We start from the raw sequence: 23,894 nt of genomic DNA on the forward strand, positions 1-23,894 counted from the left end.
AAACCAGTTAAGCATTTACATGTATTGTTGCTTGATACACTCCAAGTGCAATAAACAAACATAGGTTCTATGGCTTAAGCTTCCCGGGACTTCCACTTCTGTGAGTTTTCCCTAGTGATTCATACCCAGGTGTTCTTGCTAGAGGAGCAGTAAAAAACAATAGAAAAAGCATTTGAAATATACAATATAGTGACAGCATCATGTCCATTGGGTCATGTCATCACCCAATGAAGAGTAGGGTGATTTCTTCACCTCAAGAACAATTAAAATATTTAGATCCCAAAATAAGAAATAAACATGAGTAATTTTTACTTGCATAGGTTATGGTTTTAAAAGAAACATATTGAATGAAATGAAGCTATAGCCATTGGTTATGATTTATGAAGTTTATTTGACCTTTGTTATAATTAATATTATATTAAACATCATAACATTATTATATATGAGGTAAATTTGATATGACAACCTTGTAATTATGCCTGTGGTTACTAACAGTTTCGCAATGGCAGGATCCCATAAAAAAGAAGGAAACCTTAGTCTTTGTGACAGCATGGATGGACCTGGGGGGCATTACGCTAAGTGAAATAAGCCAGTCAGAGAAAGACAAGTACCATATGATTTCACTTATATGTGAAATTTAATAATAAGCTAACAAACTAATAACAAAACAGAAACAGACCCATAGGTAGAGAACAGACTGACAGCCATCTGAGGGGAGGAGGGTTGCCAGGCTGGTTGAAAAAAGTGAAGGGATTAAGCAAACAAAACAAAACTTGTAGACATGACTGCAGGTCAATGACATGTATTATGATTACGTGTTTATTGTGCAAGTGTTAGAGGAACTCTTTCAAATGATCAGATGTGAGGTATAACTTCCAACTCTCTGGGTAGATACATTTATTTCTCAGGGGAGATGCCATTATGGATGGAGCTTAGATGAATATCAGGCAGAACAGTCCCAACCTCCCTTGTCATGCCCAGCCCAAAGGGAGTTCCTAGTTGTTTATAAATTTGTTATATTATAATATCTTAGGGAGAGAGATTCCATGAAGTTCCTGCCCAGGTGGTTCAGCAGGAGACTGGTCCTTACCAACCAGGATGTGTCATAATACATCTCCTCTTGGCGCAGAGCGCCCGCTTTGATGATCTCCAGGGCACAGTCTTCTTTTGGAGCTGCTTCTAAGTTGAGTATCCCAGAAATTGCCTCCATGGCTGAATCTGTAAGTGGCCAGAGAAGAGTGGGGTTATCCCAGACTAGTGGAGTCTACTTGGCGAAAGGCCTGCTGACACCAATAACTTAAGCATTAGGGGCTTTTTGCCAGTCTTTGCTCTGCAAAGCCCATGAGCCCTATAGAAAATACAGGGGTATGTTGAGGGCCTGTTGGGCAAAGAGGGGCTTAATACAGGCCTAGTCTCCCTGGATGAAGATTTGCAGGGGGCAGTTAGAGCTAATTAGTTGAGAGATTTGAATCACGTTCCTCTCTTGGGTGTTTTTGGTTGGAGTGAAGGAGTAATATGGGGGAGCAGGACAGAGAGAGGTCATATGAGGACCCAGTAGCTAATGGGAGGTGTCAGTGGGCAAAGACAGAGTGCTGTATGGTAATGATTTACTGACTTGAGAAAGGAAGAGATGCACAAGAATTCAGGCCTTTGCTCCCTTGACATTGCTAACAGCTTTCATTTAGAGGGAAACGCGAGGGTTACCTTCTCTCTCCTTCCAAATTTCCATGTTCTTGCACAGCTTCTGTCTCTTTCTCCATCCCTTTCTCATTTCACTGTGTGTCTCTTTCTCTCTCTCTCGTTCTGTAACTGCTACTCCAGTCACTCAATTACTCTTTCAATAAAATTTCCTTATCATATGAATAAACTTGCACTTGGACTTACAGAGAAGTTATGAAAATTTTACAAAATATTCCATTATATGCTTCCCTTATATGCCGTCCCTAATCGTAATATCATACATAACCATTACACAATTATCAAGAACAGGTACAATGTAATTGGAACAATATTATTAACTAAACTATCGATCCAAATTTTTCACCAATATCCTTCTTATATTCTAGGATCTTATCCAGGATTTCACTTAGTATTAAATTCTTATTTTCCCTCTAATCTGTGACAGTTCTTCAGTCTTTCCTCATCTTTCATGGGTTTGCCCATTGTACCCTGATCATAGGAGTGAGGTTATACATTTTTGGCAAGAATACGATGAAAGCAATGCTGTGTCTTTCTCAGTGCATCATCTCAAAGGGTTATATACTGTTATATCTTATTACTGGTGATATTATTAAGAAAAACAAATTTGTATTTGATAAGTCTCGTATAGAACAGTAATGGTCTTTGGCAGTCCAAGAGGATATAGGTGCTCAGAATAGGATCAGGTAATGAGTATGGTGTCACTCAGCGTATTTGGCAGTCAGAATGGAAAGAAGGGGGTCAAAGAATAGTCAGAGGCTTCACTAGGGATAGCAGCACTTCATTAAATGAGAGCTAGTGCTCACTGGTTTTTAGATCATTACACATGAATCAGGGAGTTAAGCACCTTCCTTACCCACAATGGTAAGGCAGGCAGTCCACTTGCAGGCCATTTATTCCAATATCTTGACCTTACCTGTGTTTATGAGGCCGAGGATACAGAGAGTGACTGACACATTGACCTTGGTCATTGCGTATTCCTTCCTGATGGAGGAGAAAAACCCGTCGAGAGCAAACTTGCTTGCAGAATAGGGAGTAATAAGTGGACAAGCTGTTTTCCCTAAATAATAAAGAAATGAGTTAATAAGATGATCCCTTTCAGCTCTGAAGAACTGATCTTTCCTTTATTTGTAGCAGGCTCTGCAACTCCTGTGGAGTTCTTTTACCGTTTGAGTTATAGTTTTACTCTACGCCCTGTAGAGATTATCTTGCTGTACTGAATTTATAAAAGAAAAAATTATTCTTCTCCATCCTTAACATGTAAAGAACTCTTAAAAATACAAACAAATCTCTTTAGAGAACCACTTCAATTCCATCCTCAATTATGAGCTTTGGCTTGGAATGACTCTACAGGCAAGTTCTTGAAATAGGTGTGTGGTACAGGATGTCCAACCAGAGTATGTGATACTGACTCATCTAGTGATGATTCAAAGACCCAGGCAGAGTTGCAGGACATGTTGTTGGTAGCCTAATCAGAATTTAGTTCCCTTTCCTTCTTCTGTAACATAACCCCAATTGAATGCACATTTCTACCTGTTGCAGATGCTGCCAGTATTCTCTCAATGTATTTTCCTGCCCTTCTTCCTTAGTCATAGAACCCCTGATGTGTGGCTGGGATAATAGTTATCTGAAACAAAGCCCCTGTTTTTCTGCTTCTTTGGGCCAGATGTTGCCAAATGACAAAGTGCTGTCCTTTGGGTTGTACACAGCAGTGTATCACGTGATTCCTGAGATATGTCTTTAAAGGAAGAAGCCAATCTCTCCCTTCCCACTCCTGTTCCCTCTTGGTCTCTGAAGGTGGATATGATGGCTCCAGCTCCAGAACAGTCTTGGACCATGAAGTAGAAGCTGTCTGTTGAGAATGGCAGAGCATTGAGAGAGAAGGAGGGAAGCTGGGCGACCATGAAGCTGCCATCCTAGTCCTAAACTGCCGACCTCCAGACTTGATTTACGTTATCCCTTATTTAATTTACTGGCATTTTAGGTTTTCTGCATCAGAGAGTTGAACCTAATCTTCATTGGTAGTCCTCCTCACTTTCATGCAGACCCTGTGCCAAAATTAAACGCTACCCTCTCTAACTCTAGGGGTGGGCTTGTATAATTTATTTAATCCCATTCTCCTTGTCCCTAACTGATAGAGGAATAAATACGTTGCCCATTTGGACAATGATATGCAAGAATTTTGTTCTTCCAGGAAAGGTTATTGAAGTAGCAATCCTGTCTCTCTCCTGCTGAGCATTTTTGCGTGTGGCTATGGGGGCTGGAATTGCCGCAGTTACCTCACTGCCACCCTGAGGATGAAGTTCATTATATTTTCTCCTTTGCAAGAGTTTAGGCTTGTAAGCCCTTACCTGAAACCTTTAGGGACTATTTGTGTTATGGAATTCAGAATTATTTTTGGATTTTAGAAGGTGGTGTTGGGCATATATTTATATAGCCATACATAACACTGCCAGTAGGTTCTGGGGAGGCGTCCTGTAAGCAAACACTTCATTATTTCTCCAGTAATGTATTTGTAAGTTCACACTGAGATAAAGGCTTTAAGTAACCTTACTCCAAGTTCAAGTTAAGTTAATTATGTGGCATTAATTATGGAAAAAATCCTTAGTTTTCAGAGCTTGCTTGCTTGCTTTATTTATTTATTTACTATTTTACCCATAGTTTTTTGGATTTTGGAATTGTAGATAAAGGATTGTGAACAAGTCTAGGCTCAACGAAGGAAAACTGGAACACATCAGAAAGTAGACAAAAAGAGAAAAGCAGAGAGAAGACTCTCCTGGGTTTGCTATTCCAAACAACCCTGGTACATTTCATTAAAGTTTGTTTTCTATTCACCATACTGTTCTTAAACATTTTTCCATAGAGTGTTAATTAGTTTGTATGCAGCAGCCTGTGCATTCTACGGTCTGGAAAATATATTTAGTAGTTTTAGAAAGCTGAAAAGGGCAAAACCTCCGATTTTTATTTTTTAAGAATGGTTCCATGAGTTAAGAGACTTTGATTAAAATGGAATAAATAATATGTAACAGGGTGTTAAAATATGACCTGTCCTGCTCTGCTTTCAGCTGAGGTTCAGAGGCTGAGAACACAGTAATTGGCCAAAGACTCCATATTCTTTAAAATTTTTTTGTGTCATTTATGATATTATGGTTGTCCCAGTTTTTCCCTCTTTGCCGCCCTCCCTTCAGCCCCACCTCCCCACAGTCAATCCCACACCATTGTTCGTGTCCATGGGTGATGCATGTTCTTTGTCTAATCCCTTCATCTTCCAACCAGTCCCAACCTCCCTCACTCACATCTTAGAGCTGTCAGTCTGTTCCTTGTTCTTGTGCTTCTGATTCTATGTTGCTCATTAGTCTATTTTGTTCCTTAGGTTCTAGTTATAATTGAGATCATAGAGTGTTTGTCTTCTATTGCCTGACTTACTTCACTTAGCATGACAGTCTCCAGTTCCGTACATGCTGTCTCAAAGGGTAAGAGTTCCTTATTTTTTATTGCTGTGGAGTAGTCCATTGTGTAAATGTGCCAAAAACTTTTGTATCCACTCTTCTACTTATGGGCACTTAGGCTGTTTCCAAATATTGGCTGTTGTAAATATCACTGCTTTGAACATAGGGGTGCATAGGTTCTTTTGAATTGGTGTTTCAGAGTTATTTGGATATATTCCCAGAAAAGTAATTGCTGGGTCAAATGGCAGTTCCATTTTTAATTTTTTGAGGAAATTCCATACTGTGTTCCAGAGTGGTTGCACCAGTCTGCATTCCCACCAATTGTGCACTAAGGTTACCTTTTCTCCACATCCTCACCAGCCCTTGTTTGCTGATTTATTGATGATGGCCATTCTGATGGGTGTGAGGCGATGTCTCATTGTGGTTTTAATTTGCATCTCTGCTTGCTAGCAATGTTGAGCATTTTTTTCATTTCTGTGTGCCATCTGTATATCCTCCTTGGAGAAGTGTCTATTCAGGTCCTTTGCATATTTTTAAAATTGGATTGGGTGTTGAGTCCTATGAGTTCTTTGTTTATTGTGGAGATTAAACCCTTGACTGATGGCAAATATGTTCTCCCATACAGTGAGTTCCCTGTTCATTTTGCCAATGGTTTCCAAAGACTCCATATTCTGAAGAGAAGTTCCAGACAAGAGACCTTACATAAGATTTGGCAACACAAAGAAGTAAAACACACACACACACACACCCCCTCAAAAACTAAAAACGAGTTTGCAATATGTTGACCCTCCACCATTCCAAGGGAATAAAAGGTCTGAGGCTAAGAGGCCAGAGAGGATGGGAGTTATGGAGAGGAAATGAGCAGTGTCTTAGGGGTCCTCCAAGAAGAAGAAGAAGGGGTGGGAGCTTACCCTCATGTTAATCCCTCGTGGGGAGCTTGTCCCCTGGAGTTTGAGATGCACCAAGGACTGACGTCTGACCCAACCCGCAAGGCTCTGATTATGGGCAGCACCACTGCAGAGCTAATGCAAACAGTGTCCTGCATGAGGGAACTCTCCCAGTGGGGGGCCTGAAATCCAGCCCACAATCGACGCATCACCCTATGGGCCTTGTCCTAGAGCTCATCCCTTCTTCTCTGGAGTCATTTCCAATCCTGCCCCAAAGGACAGCCCGAAGTGGTAAGTGTATTCCCCTTTATTTCCAGGGTCTGAGGGAAATAACAGAAGCAACTGCTGGCCAAATCGCAGGAAGAACTACCAGTATTTCAGCAGGGGCCTCCCAGAACCCATGAAAGCACCCAGCGCCAGAGTCAGTGTGCTCAGCCCCCCAGCCCAGAGAGCATGAGTTTTGAACATCTGCCTTGGCCAGAGGAGAACAATGCTGTAATAGCTGGGAGCTAGCCAAGTAAGGCCTTTCCTGCCCCAGTGCTCTCTTCTTCCCTGTAGTCTCCACTTTCTGTTATACAGAGAGGCTAGAGGATGCCTGGTGAGTTACGAGAAGAAAGGGGAGGGGAGGAAAGGCTGAACCTTTCTCTTTTTCCTACCACAAGTTTCCTGCAAACAGTAGCTTGATGATGGGAGAAACTTTAGTTAAATTACACATGGCTGGACATTTTAATTTCTGAAATGAGACTGTTCTGGAGACCGGAAGCAGCTGGGGGATCTTTGATTATCCTGGAGTGTTGCCATCTGCCCTAGATCACGCCCAGGTTCAGGGTAGAGCTCACCCATAGAATAGGTCAGAAGAAAGAATCAAGTTGTTTTCTCATTGCATCCTACAAGATCAACTTTTTCCACCACCAGTTAAAAAATATGCCAGAGGAAGAGCTCATGCTCTTACTCTGAAATGACTAAGTAAATAAATACACCACTCTAATATGCATGAAGCAGGCATGAGAGTGAGGGGATTAGAAGCCTGAGTGCTTTGCCCAAGGTCAAGTTTTGGTTTACATGGGGAGAATGCAGCTATCACAGCAGGATAGATACATATGGCAGCTAGACGTCTCTTCTGGGAAGTTTTAGAAACAAAGAAACAGAGCTTTGGTGACCATGTTTTTTGAAACCAAATATGGGACATGGGAGTCTGAAAAGTAAGAGTGCAGACTTGGTGATAAAAGGGAGAGGCTGCAATGAGCTCTCTCCAGAAATGCTGCGATTTAGCCCCCGTAGAACCAGGAGGAGCCCGAAGGCTGGCAGACGAAGCCGTGTGCTGGAGCTTGCTGGCTGAGCGGAAAGGGCAAAAGCCAGGCCTCAGTGCTTTTATTAGTCCACCCTACACCATCTACCCGCAACTGCCTTGGTGAGATTTCAGAATTATTTCCATTTCAAAGGCAGACTTTAAACTGCTTTAATCAAGAGCTCTGAAGAAAGTGTGCAGGATTGAAAGGCCTCATTTCTGCCCTGGCTAGTGTGGCTCAGTGGATTGAGTGCCGGACTGCAAACCAAAGGGTCCCAGGTTCGATTCCCTGGGTTGCAGGTTGCAGGCCAGTTCCCTGGTAGGGAGTGCTCAAGAGGCAACCACACATTGATTCTTCTCTCTTTCTCTTTCTCCCTCCCTTCCTCTCTCTAAAAGTAAATACAATCTTAAAAAAAAAAAAAAGAAAGAAAGGCCTCATTCTTACGTGTTTTCAGACTTGCAGAATGATCCAGGCAGATGCACTACACCTTCTGCCAAGCGAGCCCCTACTTGAGGCTCAACGTGCCTCGATGGCTTTGAGGCTGGGAACTCTTCTTGGATCCCACCCCTTTTTTTCCAGCTCCTCCTAAAGTTTTTTCTCAGCTGTACCCCTCATGGTCTAAACCCTTTAGTTGTTTGGGTTCAGTCAGATTTGAAGATTAATCCATCTCTCTCCTTCAGGCTTTAAAGAACCTGAGGTGTCCATTATAATTCTTGAGATAACCCATAATCCAAGGGTAATTGAGGAAGTGGAAATGGATGAATTGCCCAGGGAGACTACTTTGAGCAAAAAGAGAAGAAAGCTTAGCAAGGAAGAATCCCAAGAAACTAACCATAAAACTGGGGAGATGAAAAAAACTGAGGAGGGATAGTCTTAGCAGCTGGAGGAAAGCCAGGGAAATATTTTGTCTGAGAAAAGGGAGGAGTGTATGTTGTTGAAAGAGCACAAAGTACGTCAGAAGATGAGATAAAGCCTGTTACTTAATTTTATAAGATGACTTTGGCAAGAGCATTTTTGAGAAGATATGGGGCTCATGAAATGTGGCTCCTATTGTCTCAGAGCGTCAGCACATCTCCCAAAGCAAGAATAAAAGCATGGATTTTTAAGAACCCCTATGATGAAGGGTGGGCACAAACCTATTCTACCAGCTTTACCTACTTACCCACATCTGGCCTAAATAGTTGTGCTTGGAGAAGGGAGAGTGGTCAGCGTCCTGTGTGCCCACTTAACCAAGGGTGAACAGAGGCATTTGCATTCCTTTCCCCTCAAGTCACATAAGTGGGGCTTCAAGAAGATTATTTGGAGACTTTTATAGGTGTCCTCTGGAGTTTGGGGATGGCTATTTGACTCCCAACAGGAAGTCTACTGGCAAGAGGAAAGGCTGGAACTGCCCTAGCTTGAGAGCAACACTGAGCGCCTTATGTGATCATATATGTTCATGAATGGCAGGCTTCCCGGAGACCAAATGTGGATCCTGTGAAGGGGGCTGGCCTAGGGTCACCTGCCCAGGGATGATGGGTGGACTAGGCTTAGAAGGCTGAGCTGAGCAGTGCCATGAAGCTGAAAGGAATGAGCTAGAGGAAGCATTGTTGATACCAAAAAGGATTCCTACAAAGATCTCTGAGAAATCCATGAAAAAAGCCCCACAATAACCACTCTTACCTCTTCCAAATCACTAGACCAACTAGGATGGGGATTTTTAAAAAAAATTTTTTGAAATAATTTCAAACTTAGAGAAGAATTGCAAGAATAGTATAAATAATTACACCCCACCCTCACCTTCATGAACTATTTGAGAGTAATTACTATAGTTGAGGTGATTGCTGGACCCGATGTCCCAGTCACTTTGAATAGGTTGGCATGCGTTTCCTGCACAGAGAGACATCTCCTACATAGCCATCAAAATGAGGAAAGTAATATAATTCCCTAGACCTGCCATAATAAGTTACCACAAGCTAGGTGACTTAAGACAACAGAAATTTAATTCCTCCCAGTTCCAGGGACCAAAAGTCTGAAATCAAGGTGTTGGCAGGGCTGCACGCTCTCTAAAAGCTCTGGAGGAGAGAGAACCCTCCCTTGTCTCTCCCCACAGTGTAGTGGCTGTCAGCATTCGTTAAGGCTACATCACTGCAAACTCTGCCTATTAAATTAATTAATCAATTAATTAATCTCATCTCCCTCCCCCAGCCTGGCCATCATCAACTTATTCTCTATATCTATGGGTCTATTTCTGTTCTGTTTCATTTATTCATTTACTTTTTAAAATAATTTACATATAAGTGAGATTATACAGTAAATTTCTCTGTCTGGCTCATTTCACTGAGCACACCTTTCTCTAGATCCATCTTGCCACAAATGGCAAGATTTCATTCTTTCTTATTGCTGAATAATATTTCATTACATATATATCACATATTCTTTAGCCATTCATGTATCGATGAACATCCGGATTACTTCCATATCCTGGCTGTTACTACTAATGCTGCAATGAACATAGGGGTGCACATATCTTCGTGAATTATTACATTTTTTTTAAAAACCCAGGCATGAAATTGCTATATCCAGTGGCAGGTCTATTTTTAATTTTTTGAGGAATCTCCATACTGTTTTCCATAGTGGCGGAATAAATCTGCAACTCTGGCAGCAGTACACAAGGTTTTTCTTTTGAGTATACTGCATCCTTGCTAAGACTTGTTTGTTGATGTCTTGATGATAGCAATTCTGACAGGTGTGAAATGGTATCTCACTGTGGTCTTAATATACATTTCCCTGATGAGTAATGATGTTGAACGTATTTTCATGTCTGCTGGAGAAACATCTGTTCAGGTCCTTCGCCCAATTTTTAAATTGAATTGTTTGTTTTTTGGTGTTTATTTGTATGAGTTCCTTATATATTTTGAATGTTAATCCCTTATTGGGTGTATCACTTGCAAATATTTTCTCCCATTCAGTAGGTTGTCTTTTCATTTTGTGTATGATTTCCTTCACTGTGCAAAAACTTTTTAGTTTGATGTAGTTTATTTTTTCTTTTGTTTCTCTTGCTTGAAGAGATATTACCCAAAAAGATATTGGTAAAAGCAATGTCAAAGAGTTTACAGCCTGTTTTCTTCTAGGAGTTTTATAGTTTCAAGTCTAACATTTAAGTCTTTAATCCATTTTGAGTTTATGTTTGTATATAATGTAAGAAAGTGGTCCAATTTCATTTTTTTGCTTGTATCTGTTCTGTATTTTTAAAAATGTTTTTAAGATTTTAAAAATTTATTTATTTACAGAGAGAGGGAAAGGGACAGAGGAAGGGAGAGAAACATCGATGTGTGAGAGAAACATCGATGGGTTGCCTCTTGTGTGCCCCCAGCCGGGGACCTGGCCTGCAACCCAGCCATGTGCCCTGACTGGGAATTGAATCAACAACCTTTAAGACTTCTTCTTCTTCTTCTTCTTCTTTTTTTTTTACAGGATAGTAGTATTCCATTGTGTAAATGTACTACAGCTTTTTTATCCACTCATCTACTGATGGGCACTTGGGCTGCTTCCAAATCTTGGTTATTGTAAAAAATGCTTCAATGAATATAGGGGTATGCATATTCTTTCAAATTACAGTTTTGGGCTTTTTGGGATATATTCCCAGAATGTAATCACTAGGTCATAAGGCAGTTCCATTTTTACTTTTTAAAGGTAACTGCACACTGCTTTCCACAGTGGCTGTGCCAGTTTGCATTCCCACCCAGAGTGCATGAGGGTTCCCTTTTCTGCATCCTTGCCAGCACTTGTAGTTTGTGGATTTATTGATGATGGCCATTCTGACAGGTGTGAGGTGATATCTCATTATAGTTTTAATTTGCATCTCTCTGATGATTAAAGACATTGAACATCTTTTCATATGTCTATTGTCCATCTGTATGTCCTCTTTGGAGATGTGTCTATTCAGATCCTTTGCTCATTTTTTACAATTGGATTTATTTTGGTGTTAAGATTTTTAATTCCTTTATAAATTTTGTATATTAACTCCTTATCAGATGTATCATTGACCCCATTCAGTGGGCTGTCTTTTAATTTTGTCGATTGCTTCCTTTGCTGTGCAAAACCTTTTTAGTTTGATGTAGTCCCATTTGTTTATTTTATTCTTTTGTTTTCCTTGCCTGAGGCGATCTATCTGAAAATGTATTGCTATGACAAATGTCTGAGTTTTTACTGCCTATGTTTTCTTTCAGGATTTTTATGGTTTTGAGTTTAAAATATCCTTAATTCATTTTGTATATGATGTAAGGAAGTGGTATAGTTTCATTTTTTGCATGTGTCTGTCTAATTTGCCAACATCATTTATTGAATAGATTATCTTTACTCCATTGTACGCTCTTGCCTCCTTTGTCAAATATTAATTAACCATAAAGGCATGGGTTTATTTCTGGGTTTTCTATTCTCTTCCATTGATCTATATGGCTGTTTTTATACTAGGACCATGCTGTTTTGATTACTATGACCTTGTAGTAGTTTGTCTTCAGGTAGCATGATTACTCCAACTTCGTACTTCTTTCTCAAGATTGCTGTTGCTATGTGGAACCTTTTGTAGTTCCATATAAATTTTTGAAATATTTGTTCTAGTTCTGTGAAATATGTCATTGGTATCTTGATAGGAATTATATTTAATCTATAGATTGCTTTGGATAGTATTGACATTTTAACGATGCTAATTTTTCCTATCTATGAACACGGTATGTGCTTCTGCTTATTTGTATCGTCTTCAATTTCTTTCTCCAGTGTCTTATAATTTTCTGAGAACAGGTCTTTTACATCCTTGGTTAGGTTTATTCCTTAGTATTTTATTCTTTTTGAAGCAATTATGAATGGGATCGTTTTCTTAATTTCCCTTTCTGATAGTTCATTATTGGCATATAAAAATGCAACTGATTTCTGGATATTAATTTTATATCTTTCTACTTTGCTGAATTTATTTATCGGTTCTAGCACTTTCTTGGTGGAATCTTTAGGGTTTTTTATATACAGTATCATGTCATCTGCAAATAAATACCGCTTTATTTCTTCCTTGCCATTTTGGATGCCTTTTATTTCTTCTTCTTGTCTGATTGCTGTGGATAGGACTTCCAGTTCTATGTTGAATAAACAGAAGTGAAAGCAAACATCCCTGTCTTGTTCCTGATCTGAAGAGGACTGCTTGTAGTTTTTGCCTGTTGAGTATGATGCTGGTACTGGATTAGTCATATATGGACTATATTATGTTTAGGTCTGTTCCCTCTATTCCCACTTTGCTGAAAGTTTTTTATCATAAATGAGTGCTGGATTTTATCAAATGCTTTTTCTGCATCTATTGATATGATCATGTGGTTTTTATCCTTCATTTTTTTCTTACTGTGGTGTATCACATTTATTGATTTGTGAAGGTTGTACCAACCTTGCATTTCTGGAATGAATCCCAGTTGATCATGGTGTACGATCTTTTTGCTGTATTGTTGTATATGGTTTGCTAATATTCTGTTGAGGATCTTAGCATCTATGTTCACTACGGTTATCCCACAATTTTCTTTTTTGTAATGGTTTTATCTGATTTTGGAATTATGCTGGCCTTGTAAAATGAGCTTGGGAGTCTTCCTTCCTCTTTAATTTTTTGAGGTAGTTTGAGAAGGTGAGGCATTAGTTCTTTTCAGAATGTTTGGTAAAATTCACACGTGAATCCATCCAATCCAGGATTTTTGTTTGTTTGGAGTTTTTTGATTACTGCTTCAATTTCACTAGGTGTAATCTGTCTATTCAGGTTTTCTGAGTCTTCCTGATTTAGCTTTGGAAGGTTGTATGTTTCTAGGAATTTTTCCATTTCATCCGGGGTGTCCAGTTTTTGGCATATAGTTGTTTTTAATGTTTTCTTATAATCCTTTGTATTTCTGTGGTGGCAGTTGTTATTTCTCCTCTTTCATTCCTGATTTTATTTATTTGGGTCTTCCTTCTCTTTTCTTGATGAGTCTGATAAAGGTTTTCAATCTGTTTATCTTTTCAAAGAATCGACTCTTGGATTCATCAATCTTTTGTATTTTTTTTTTTAGACTCTATTGCTTTTATTTCTATTCTGATCTTTATTGCTTCCTTCCTTCTCACTTTGGGATTTGTTTGTTGTCCTTTTTCAGTTCCTTTAAGTGTAAAGTCAGATTGGTTATTTGAGCTTTTTCTTGTTTCTTGAGATAGGCCTGTAATTCTATGAATTTCCCTCTAGGACTGCTTTCCCAGTGTCCCACAGATTTTGGCTTGTTGTGTTCTAATTTCATTTGTTTCAAAGTATTTTTGATTTCTTCCTTGAGCTCATTACTGACCCATTCATTGTTTAGTAACATATTATTTAGTTTCCATGTCTTTGTGTATTTTTCAGTTTTCTTCTTGTGATTGATTTCTAATTTCATGGCATTGTGGTCAGAGAAGGTACTTGATAGGATTTCAATATTCTTAAATTTAATGAGACTTGTTTTGTGTCCTAACATGTGGTCTATCCTAGAAAATGTTCCATGTGCACTTGAAAAGTATGTATAATCTGTTGCTTTTGGATGAAATACTCTGAAAATATCAATTAAACCCTTCTGAAAATATCAATTAAACCCTTTAAGGCCTCTGTCTCCTTGTTAATTTTCTGTCTGGAAGATCTGTCCATTGAAGATCCCCAACCGGGGATCAAACCTGAAACCTCGGTATGTGTCCTGACTTGGAATAGAACCCACATCTTTTTGGTGTCCATTGGAGTCAATGGGGTAATAAAATCCCTGACTATGACTGTATTTCTGTTGATCTTTCCCTTTATGTCCATTAAGATTTGCTTCGCATGTTTAGATGCTTTTATGTTGGGTGCATAAATGTTTACTAGGGTTATAGCCTCTTGTTGGATTGTTCCCTTTATCATAATGTAGTGTCCTTTGTCATTTACTATAGCCTTGGTTTTAAAGCCTATTTTGTTACATATAAGTAGTGTTATCCCAGCTTTTTTTTCCTTCCCATTTGCATAAAATATCTTTTTCTATCCCTTTTATTTTGTGTGTATCTTTTCTTCTGAGGTGGTCTCTTGGAGACGGAATTCATATAGGTCTTGTTTTCTTATCTGTTCACCTATCCTATGTGTTTGGAGCATTTAATCCATTTACACTTAAAGCGATTATTGATAAGCATGTATTTATTGCCATTTTAGTCTTTTAACTATGTTCCTTCATTTCTCTTCCTTTTTATTCTCCCTCCTCCCCTCCCTCTCCCCTGCCTTTGCCTTTTACTCCTCCTCCTTCAAAAAGACCCTTTAACATTTATTGTAATACTGGTTTGGTGGTTACAAACTCCTTTAACTTTTTCTTGTCTGGGGAGCTCTTTATTTCTCCTTTAAATTTGAATGATAGCCTTGCAGGGTAAACTAATCTTGTAGTTTCTTGCCTGTCATCATTTTGAATATTTCATGCCAATCCCTTCTGGCCTGAAATATTTCTGTTGAGATCAGCTGACAGTCTTATGGGAGCATCCTTGTAGATAACTAACTGTCTTTCTCTTGTTACTTTTAAGATTCTCTCTTTGTCTTTAACCTTTGCCATTTTAATTTTTTAATCTTCACCCAAGGACATGTTTATTGATTTTAGGTGGGGGTGGGGAGAGAGAGAGAGAAAGAGAGAGAAGCATTGATGTGAGAGAGAAACTTCAATTTGTTGTCACTTGTACGTGTCCCAACCGGGGATCAAACCTGAAACCTACAAACGATCCAATCAAAAAAAGGGCAAAGGATCTGGGCAGATGCTTTTCTAAGGAGGAGATACAGAGGGCCCAGAGGCATTTGAAAGGATGCTCTGCATCACTAGCCATCAGAGAAATGCAGATCAAAACCACCATGAGGTACCAACTCACAGCGGTCAGAATGGCCATCATAAACAGATCCACAAACAACAGGTGCTGGCGAGGCTGTGGAGAAAAGGGAACCCTAGTCCACTGTTGGTGGGAATGCAGACTGGTGCAGCCACTATGGAAAGCAGTGTGGAATTTCCTCAGAAAGCTGAAAATGGAACTGCCTTTTGATCCAGCGATTCCCCTGCTGGGACTATACCCTGAGAACACCAAAACGCCAATACAAAAGAACCTATGCACCCCAATGTTCATAGCAGCACAATTTACAATAGCCAAGTCTTGGAAGCAACCTAAATGCCCATTAGTAGATGATTGGATCAAAAAATTATGGTACATATACACAATGGAATACTACGCAGCAGAAAGAAAAAAGAAGTACTAAACTTTGCGACAGCATGGATGGAACTGGAGAGCATCATGCTAAGCGAAATAAGCCAGGGGGCGAAAGACAAATACCATATGATCTCACCTATAAGCGGAACCTAACCAACAATGCAAAGATGCAAGGAAAATATGACCAGCAACACTGAAAGGAAAAGAAATCAACAGAGACAAGAGGGAAGGAGGGGGCAGGGAAAGGGAAGGGAAGGGGAAAGTCAAGGAACATATATCAAGGACTCATGGACAAAACCAAAGGGGAAGAGCTGAGGGAGGGAAGGTGGGAGGGGGCAAGGGAAAGAGGTGGGGGGGAGGCAGAGACAAATGTATTTAAAAAGTAAATAAATTAAAAAAAAAACCAAAAACAAACAAAAAACCCCCCTGAAACCTAGGTATGTGTCCTGACTTGGAATAGAACCCACATCTTTTTGGTGTATAGGATGACGCTCCAACCAACTGATTCACCCCCCCAGGGCATAAACTTTGCCATTTTAATTACCATATTTTGCCATATATAATGCACACTTTTTTGCCCACATTTTTTAGGGAAAATTAAGGATGTACATTATACATCCATTCCATGGTTATACATCCATGGTTATAATGATTACATACTATGGGTATAATAATCAATAATAACACCCCATAATAGTGTATAACATGCACTAAATCATTAGTATGCATTATACACAACAAAATGTGATATGATGTGTCTTGGTGTGGGCCTCTTTGCATTCATCTTTATTGGAATTCTCTGTACTTCCTGGACTTTTGTGTCTTATTCTTTCACCAGGTTAGGAAAGTTTTCAGTCATTATTTCTTCAAGTAGTTTTTCAATTTATCGCTCTTTCTGTTCTTCTAGTACCCTTATGATGCATATGTTGTTATACTTCACATTGTCCCAAAGGTTTGTTAAACTGTCTTCATTTTTTAAAATTCTTTTTTTCTTTTTGCTGCTCTGATTGTTTTCTGCTATCTTGTCTTCCAAATTGCTGATTTGGTCCTTTTCTTCATCCAACCTACTGTTTATTCCTTCTGTTGTGTTCTTTATTTCAGATACTGTATTCTTCATTTCTGACGGCTTTTTTATGGTTTCTATGTTTTTTTTTTATACTTACTATCTCTTTGTTGAAGTTCTCACTAAGTTCCTTGAGTATCCTTATAACCATTTTTTTTTGAACTCTGTATCTGATAAACTGCTTTCCTTCATTTCATTTAGCTCTTTCTGGAGATTTCTCTTTTCATTTGGAGCATTTTTTTTTTGTTTCCTCATTTTGGTTGTCTCATTGTGTTTGTTTCTATGTACTAGGTAGATCTGCTATGACTTTCAGTCTTGGTAGGATGGCTTCGTGGGACTCAGTGGTACGGTCTTCACGATCACCTGAGCTGGGTGCTCCAGGAATATTCCTTGTGTGGGCCCTCCTGTTGTAATCGAGTCTTGATTTCTATTGGCCTGTTCATGCATGGGGTTGACTCTCGGGCCAGCTGACTGTGAGGACTGACTTACATACATCAGTGTACGAGCTCCTGTCCAGGTGGCTGACCATAGGAAGTGGAATTTGCTTCTGCAGGGCCTGGTGCCTTCTGAGATCTCCCTTTGGATATGCCACTTGCCAAAGTTACTTGGATCCTTCTCTAATGTTGTCTGAAGCTGGTAACTGCATGTGTTGGTTCTGGGGCCTCTTGGGAGGGACTCTGGTTCAGGCCAAATGTCAAACATGACTGTGAGTGGCTCTGGGCAACCTGTTTGGAACTACAAGTGATCCACAGTTTGTGGGTGCCTGAGTGTGCATGGGAAGGACCAAGCTGTGCACAAAGGCCAGCTTTTACTAGCACTGGGCACAAAGCAGTTCAGCAAAAGTCCTAAGGCACCCCAAGATCTGCCTCTGCCTTATTCCACATGTCATCTGCCTTATTAGGCTCATTCAGTGAAAGTGCCTCAGGTGGTGCTTGAGTTGCATGAAGTAGGTTCTCAGTGAGTCACCAGGTAGGGGAAAGTGGTGTTCACCAAATCAATACAGGTTCAAACTCAGTGCCAGTGCTTGATCTGAGGACACTCAGCAAATGTCCTAGGGTATATGCCAACTCTAGTTGCAACCCCTGGGTGCTCACACACTTTTGTGGTGGGGTGGGGTCTCAGTGAGTCATCAGGGTGAAGCCAGCAGAATTTATTAGGCCCAGGCATACCAAGATTTGGCCATATGAAGGGGGACTCTGCTCCAGTTTGGTGTGTGAGGGAAAAATTTCCCCAGTCCTACAGTTATACAACTCGGACTATCCTAGATTTTGCTGGGAGTCTGATCTCAGCAAGGTGGGGCTGCTGGCAGTTGGGAGAGGTGTCCATCAGGCTCAGAGGTAGGTTGTGGGGGGTGCTGCCTCCCCTGAATCCCCACTGCTCTGGAGCCACAAAACTCAGTCTTGTCCTGAATTCTGCCCAAATCTTGGCAGGGTGGGGCCAGCAGGTGTCAGGAGGATGGGGCTCCTGGGAGGCTAGAGGGTGGGGCTAGAGGTGAGGCACCAGTCAGTTTCACAGAAAAATGGGGGGAATAGCCCCCACCCCAAAGACACACAACTCCATCACTGACACCCCCTGAGTCTGCTCAGACACCCACACTCTGGTCCACGCAGCTGACTCCTCGGCAGTGCACCAGCTCTGCAAGGTGGGGCCACAAGGAGTTCAGAGGGTGGAGCTATTGCTTTCTCCCAGGCTGATGCTATGTGGAGAGCAGTGCTCCAGCCAAGTAAGATGGTGCCTGGTGTATGGAGGAATAACTCAGTACATGTATCTTGGTGGCTGTCCCTTCTGCTCTGTCCCCAGAGCCACAAACTGCAGTCTCTCCTCACGCAACTCTAGTCCACTCTGCCCTCCCTCCACCGGAGCCAAGGGTGAGTGACTTCAGCTGAGATTTTGTGCACTGGCCCTTTAAGTGAGCACCTGTGTCTCTAGCAGACCCTGTCTCTTTCTGGCAGACAGAATCCCTGCAGATTTTCACAGCCAGGTGTTATGTGGTTGCCTATTCCTGGCTCTGGTGCTGTGGGCTAGGGAACCCACTGTCTTCCAGTTTTACATGTATCTTCCCATGCATGATTTGGGGGACTATTAGTTGTTTATCAACTCCAGTGTCTTTTATAGAACCAGAACCCCTGATTTTCGGTTGGACACAAGTCCATTTTGAATAAAGAGCACAAATGCAGCCAGCCGTGGCAGAAGAGAAATGTACACCTTTCAAGTTGTATATGTCCTTCTTTCTCCATTTTCTCCAGCTGGAATTCCAACATGATAATAAGCCATCTTGACATATAGGTGAAGGAGGCCTCAGAGATTGTGGTTCTGTGATACTAAGGTTCCTAGACAACATCCTGGGACAGAACTACCATCCTGGGACTGCTTACTCAAGGCTGTTCCATGAGAGAAATATAAATTTTGATTTGTTTAAGCCATTTAAAATTTGATTTTGGTTATAGTAGCTCAAGTGGTATCTAAACATGCATGTGGGGGAAGGAAGGGGGAACTAATCAATGTTGTATATACGTAGAAACTTGATCAGTAAGTAACAAAAGTAGTTTTGAATGGTGGATGGATGTAGACTATAAGGAAGTTGCTAGGAGCAGCAATACTGTCTCTGTTGATGCTAAAGAAGTAGCTGAGGCTTTAAAAAACATTAGAAGTATAGGATTTCCATGTATGTAATGCAATGCCTAGAAATGCATTGGTGACAAACACTATTGCTTATCGCTGTAATTCAATAAACAACTTAATGCAATCTCAGAAGAATGATTCAAAATCCATTCCAATACTCTTTGGCTGACCTCAATTTGAGGTTTAGCATTCCATGTTTGTGGAATTCAGATTTTAATGAAGAAGAATTAATGAAAGAATATGGAATAGAACAGAGAAATTCTTCATTTAGTAGGAGAAAGCAAAGTTATCTGTACTTTGGAAGTTCACAGATGTGCTTCAGACCAAGCAGGCTGAAGTATTTTGGCTGTACAAACAATAGACTTGAAAGATAGTAATCTGACTAGATTTCCATCTCCTAAGGTTCACAGAAATTACAAAGTGACATTAGGGAGTGCAGAAAATATGTGAAAACAAAGGTTATCAAAATGTCATTATGCCCTTGGACTTCTACAGTAATCCTTGTTCCTTTTGAGAACAGTCACACTTTGTATATGTTATATATAGAATGTTAAATTCTCCAGCCAAAGATGATGCATACCTTTGCCTAGAGTAAATGTATTACTCAATCAACTAAAGTCCTTAAAGCCACCTACACCACGATTGATATGAAGTTTTTGGCCAGTGCCCTAGGGTGAATTGGGGTGGTGTCTAGCATCTTTCCCATTCAATATGCATCTGGAAGTTCTCCTTTCCTTTCAGTCTACAGAAAGGCTGTGTCTGGGGAGGGGTGGGGAGTCTGTGTTGCTTGGGGAGCATAAGGATGCATATCAATTACTCCATTTGGCAGGCAGTGCAGACACACGGCCCTCTTATCTATCCCACCATTATGCAGGCCTTTCCTGTCCGGGAAGCAGAACTCTTTACAACATGTTTTTAGTTTCAGGAATAACTAACTTGTGTGAAGTACTTATGAACTTACAAAGTGCTTTAGGTTATTTGTTTTTACACTACCAGGAATGAAATAGACTGATCAACAAATATTTGTGGAGCTTTTCTCTTAGACCTAAGATAAAATGAGCCCACAGATCTCCCAAGTTGGAAATACTCTGGCTTTTTACCAGTGATAACTTCTGATGAGGCCACCATCCAAAACATCAGGGACTTTTCTCAATCACACAAAGTTCTCCTCATGAATATTCTTCTCTACACACTCTCTCCTTACCCAGTTCATTGTTGAAATTGGTCTTTTAGTGTAGCAAATTCAGATTTTGGAGTAAACCCCAATTTATACAGGTCTGTTAAGAATATGGTGGGTTTTTAAAAATTTTATTTTGCCATAGCTTAACCCAATGATTAGGCAACTGTATGTTGTTGAAGTATTTTACTTTTCAGTTCTGCCTTTGTATCAACTAACTGCACCTACCTACAGCTCTTGGTCATGAAGGAAGCAAAATCCTTTCTATCCATTGTGATCAGGTTTCTCCCTTAGTATCAGGTCAGGCTGTATCTCTAGCAGTTTCTCGATGTCCCATTAGACTTCCATTTGTAGATGACAAGACACCAGGCTTCTGGCAGACACTCTGAACTGCTACTCTTTTTCCTTCCCTTCCAGGCATTTTGTAGCCCATCTACCTTCTATCACCCGCCTTGTTCTCAGCAGCATCTCCCTTCCTCAGCATGCATGATCCTCACTGAGTTTGCATGTCCAAGTCTCTTATTCATATACCTGCCTGTCCACACATATGGGCAAACTGTTAGCCAACTTTTGCTTAAGCATTTCCACTTCCAGTTTATGTTGTGTTACTTCTCTGCATGAAAACTGATAAAAAATTCATGTTTCCTAGAGAACCCCCAACATCATCTCTGGCACTTCTGCTCCTCTCCTCCCACCCCGGTCCTCGCCCCACTTACCAGCCATCGAGGAGACAACGACAATGCTTCCGTTGCTCTTCTTCAGCATGGGAAAAGCAGCCACACTCAGGACCACATAACTGAGGTAGTTCACCTCCATACTTTTGCGCACAAAATGGATATCATCAGTAAATAGTTTCAATGAAGTTTCGATGACGTGGTTGAGAATGAGCATGTCTAGTCCTCCTGCAAGAAATGACCGTGTTGAGAGAAACCATCTGGGGTTCATACCTTTCCTTCTTCCCCCCTTCCCAAAGTTCCCTGAGCAAAGTCCCAGAGAGCAAGTCCAGAAGAGGGGAGAGGAGAAACAGCCTCACCCATGATCTTTTCAGCTTTCGCAACAAATTGCTCTGCGAAGGTCATGTTCTCCATGGTGCCAGCAATGTAGTATGCTGAGGCTGCCCCATACTCCAGGCAGTCAGATACTGTCTGCAGGGACACAGTGACATTGGTGTCAGTATTAGCTGTGGACCCTTGGGAGCAGTCTCTGAAGTAAGGGGATATATTTCTTTATTTCTTTTTAAAAGATGTTATTTATTCTTTTTAGAGAGTGGGGAGGGAGGGAGACAGAGGAGAGAAACATTGGTGTGCAATTGGTTGCCTCTCACATGTCCCCTGACCCTCAACCCAGACATGTGCCCTGACTGGGAATCGATCCAGCAACCTTTTGGTTCACAGGTCAGAGCTCAATCCACTGAGCCACACCAGCCAGGGCTAAAGGGGATTTAGATGAGAAGTTGCTCACAGCTCTGTCTTGATAAGAAATGGTAGCAGGTTTGTGTGTATGAGTGTAAATTTAGTGAACGTATATGTGTGTGTGCGCTGCTAAATGCAGATTGCTGACACAATCTTTGTCCTCTGTAGGTGGTACTTTTTGGAAGTATTTCAAGTAGGGTGTGAACAGATGAATTATCACTGTGCTGGTGTTCAAGTCCATGATTTGTGTTTATGAGCTTCTGTGAAGAGATGTTTCTGAACAATGCTAGTTTCTATGTGGGTAGCCCTAGGTTTCTTAATGTTGCATATATCCTTGGGTTTGTGAGTCTGAGCATAGGAGAGGGCATGTGTCTGAGAGTTTGCATGGGTACAAGAATATGAATTAATGAGTAGGTACTGGAATTTAGGTATCTGACCACATAACTACATATCTGTGACTTTGTGTGTAAATGGGTATGCATAGGCATGTCTATGAGTATATGTAGCCCAAGGACTTTGTTTATATTCATGTGTGCATGAAAATGAACACTGAAATGCATATTTTCATAATATTGTGGGTGTCTGGGTGCATGAACCCATGTGTGTGTATGCGCACGCATGTGTGTTTATGTGTGTGTATGCATCTGTGTATGGATGTGCCGGCCTCTGTGTGTCGGCATGTATGCATAAGTATATATAAGAATATATCTGAGCATGTGAGTATATGTGTTTGTGGGCACAGAGTGCTCACCTTCTTTAGAGCTTCTTCTGACCTTGCTGTCACCATCACATGGGCTCCCATCTTCGCCAGATGATAGGCTATCTCTTTTCCAATCCCCTTGCTGGCCCCTGTGACAATCACTTTCTTTCCTTGGAGCATCTCTGGGAAAACCCAAAATGAAGTGAGGAGCATACCCAACATGGTGGCAATGTGCCTCCTTCTGTGCTAGGTGTGGGCAGCCTCATTGCAATGTCTAAATGTTAGGAGTCCAGATCAGCTTATCTCAAATTGCATAAACCAGTGAAGGAAAGTTCAAGTCTTTTATAAATATGCTCTGAAATGGGGGTTTGGCTTAGTTTCTCAAAACCAAGCCTTCCTACTATCTTCGCTTAAAAAAAGCCTCCAGGAACAGAAGTTTCAGCTAGAACACTAGAGTTCCAGATTTTTCTGGATTCAGCCAGTCTTGCTGGGTTGAACTAAAATGCAAAAAGTCATCAAAATATGTGCTCAGCAGGGATTTTTCCTGACATCTATTTAGTCATCAGCTCCAGACTACTTTCTTGCCTCCCGCTATTAGTCTGTCCACAGAGCCCAAATATTTTGCTAAGTTGTGAATTTTGGCATTACTCTCATTTTTGTAGGGGATCTGAACTTGCTTTTCCATTAAGAGTGCCAAGTACAACATGGACTATTTGGCACTCTCTTGACTACATGGTCACCCTTCCCCATACTCCTTCTACTCATAGCCTGTGTCTGGAGGACACAGAAATACTCTCCCATCTCAGGGTCCCTTATTGTTCAGCAACTTTGGAGATCAAGAAATCATCATGATCCTTAGGCTCCCCAGCCAACCCTGTTTTTTGGGCTAAAAATCTATTCCTCCAGATTTGACACAAAAGAGGCACTTACCTGGTCTGAATCCCTCATTTGCAGAATAATAGTAGTAGGCCAAGAAGATCCCCAGAATGGGGAGGAGATAGTTTTTCACAAAAGCCATCAGACAAGGATCTGGAACAAGGGGTCCTGTAGGACAGACAGAGAAGGTCTACACAACTTTCTAGAACTTCCTAGGCAGACAGCAGCCTCTGAGTTGTGACACCAGGCACAAGAGGGTGGAATAATATCAGGCAGTGCTATCCAGTTTCCCTGTAAGAGCAGCGATTGGTTATAAGTGAGATCTCATTTGTCCTGGCAGCCTTAGTAAGAGATTTCACAATGTAAGATGATTATTCTATTTCACTGAGTGAGAAGAGACTTATAGGTGGCCAAGCTCATGACTGTTTAGGACTAGATTCCCATGCATCACTACCCTGAGCTCATCTTCCTCTTAACACCACTCATACCAGAAATCAATAGCCTTACAAAAGTGTA

At 40.8% G+C, this 23,894-nt stretch overlaps 1 protein-coding gene across 1 annotated transcript; it reads right to left on the bottom strand.

Moving 5' to 3' along the window:
• Positions 1-786: 786 nt before the first annotated feature.
• On the bottom strand, positions 787-23,648 carry HSD11B1 (hydroxysteroid 11-beta dehydrogenase 1). The gene is made up of 6 exons (XM_054563463.1): positions 23,433-23,648; positions 22,554-22,684; positions 21,424-21,535; positions 21,107-21,292; positions 2,615-2,758; positions 787-1,218 (listed from the first exon to the last, which is right to left on the bottom strand). Exons 1-6 carry the CDS (start codon positions 23,518-23,520, stop codon positions 1,004-1,006), a joined length of 876 nt encoding a protein of 291 aa, XP_054419438.1. The 5' UTR covers positions 23,521-23,648; the 3' UTR covers positions 787-1,003.
• Positions 23,649-23,894: the final 246 nt, after the last annotated feature.

The sequence above is a fragment of the Pteronotus mesoamericanus genome, unplaced genomic scaffold (assembly GCF_021234165.1).
Source record: "Pteronotus mesoamericanus isolate MK-2021 breed Mesoamerican mustached bat unplaced genomic scaffold, CSHL_Meso_final scaffold_705, whole genome shotgun sequence".
NCBI lineage: Eukaryota > Metazoa > Chordata > Mammalia > Chiroptera > Mormoopidae > Pteronotus > Pteronotus mesoamericanus.

Excerpts from the sequence above, each read along its gene's own strand:
- HSD11B1 (XM_054563463.1), bottom strand. The coding sequence starts at position 23,520 with ATGGCTTTTGTGAAAAACTATCTCCTCCCCATTCTGGGGATCTTCTTG. Across the intron at positions 22,685-23,432 it reads AAATGAGGGATTCAGACCAG|AGATGCTCCAAGGAAAGAAA; the intron begins GTAAGTGCCTCT and ends GGGTTTTCCCAG. Across the intron at positions 21,536-22,553 it reads CAGAAGAAGCTCTAAAGAAG|ACAGTATCTGACTGCCTGGA; the intron begins GTGAGCACTCTG and ends GTGTCCCTGCAG.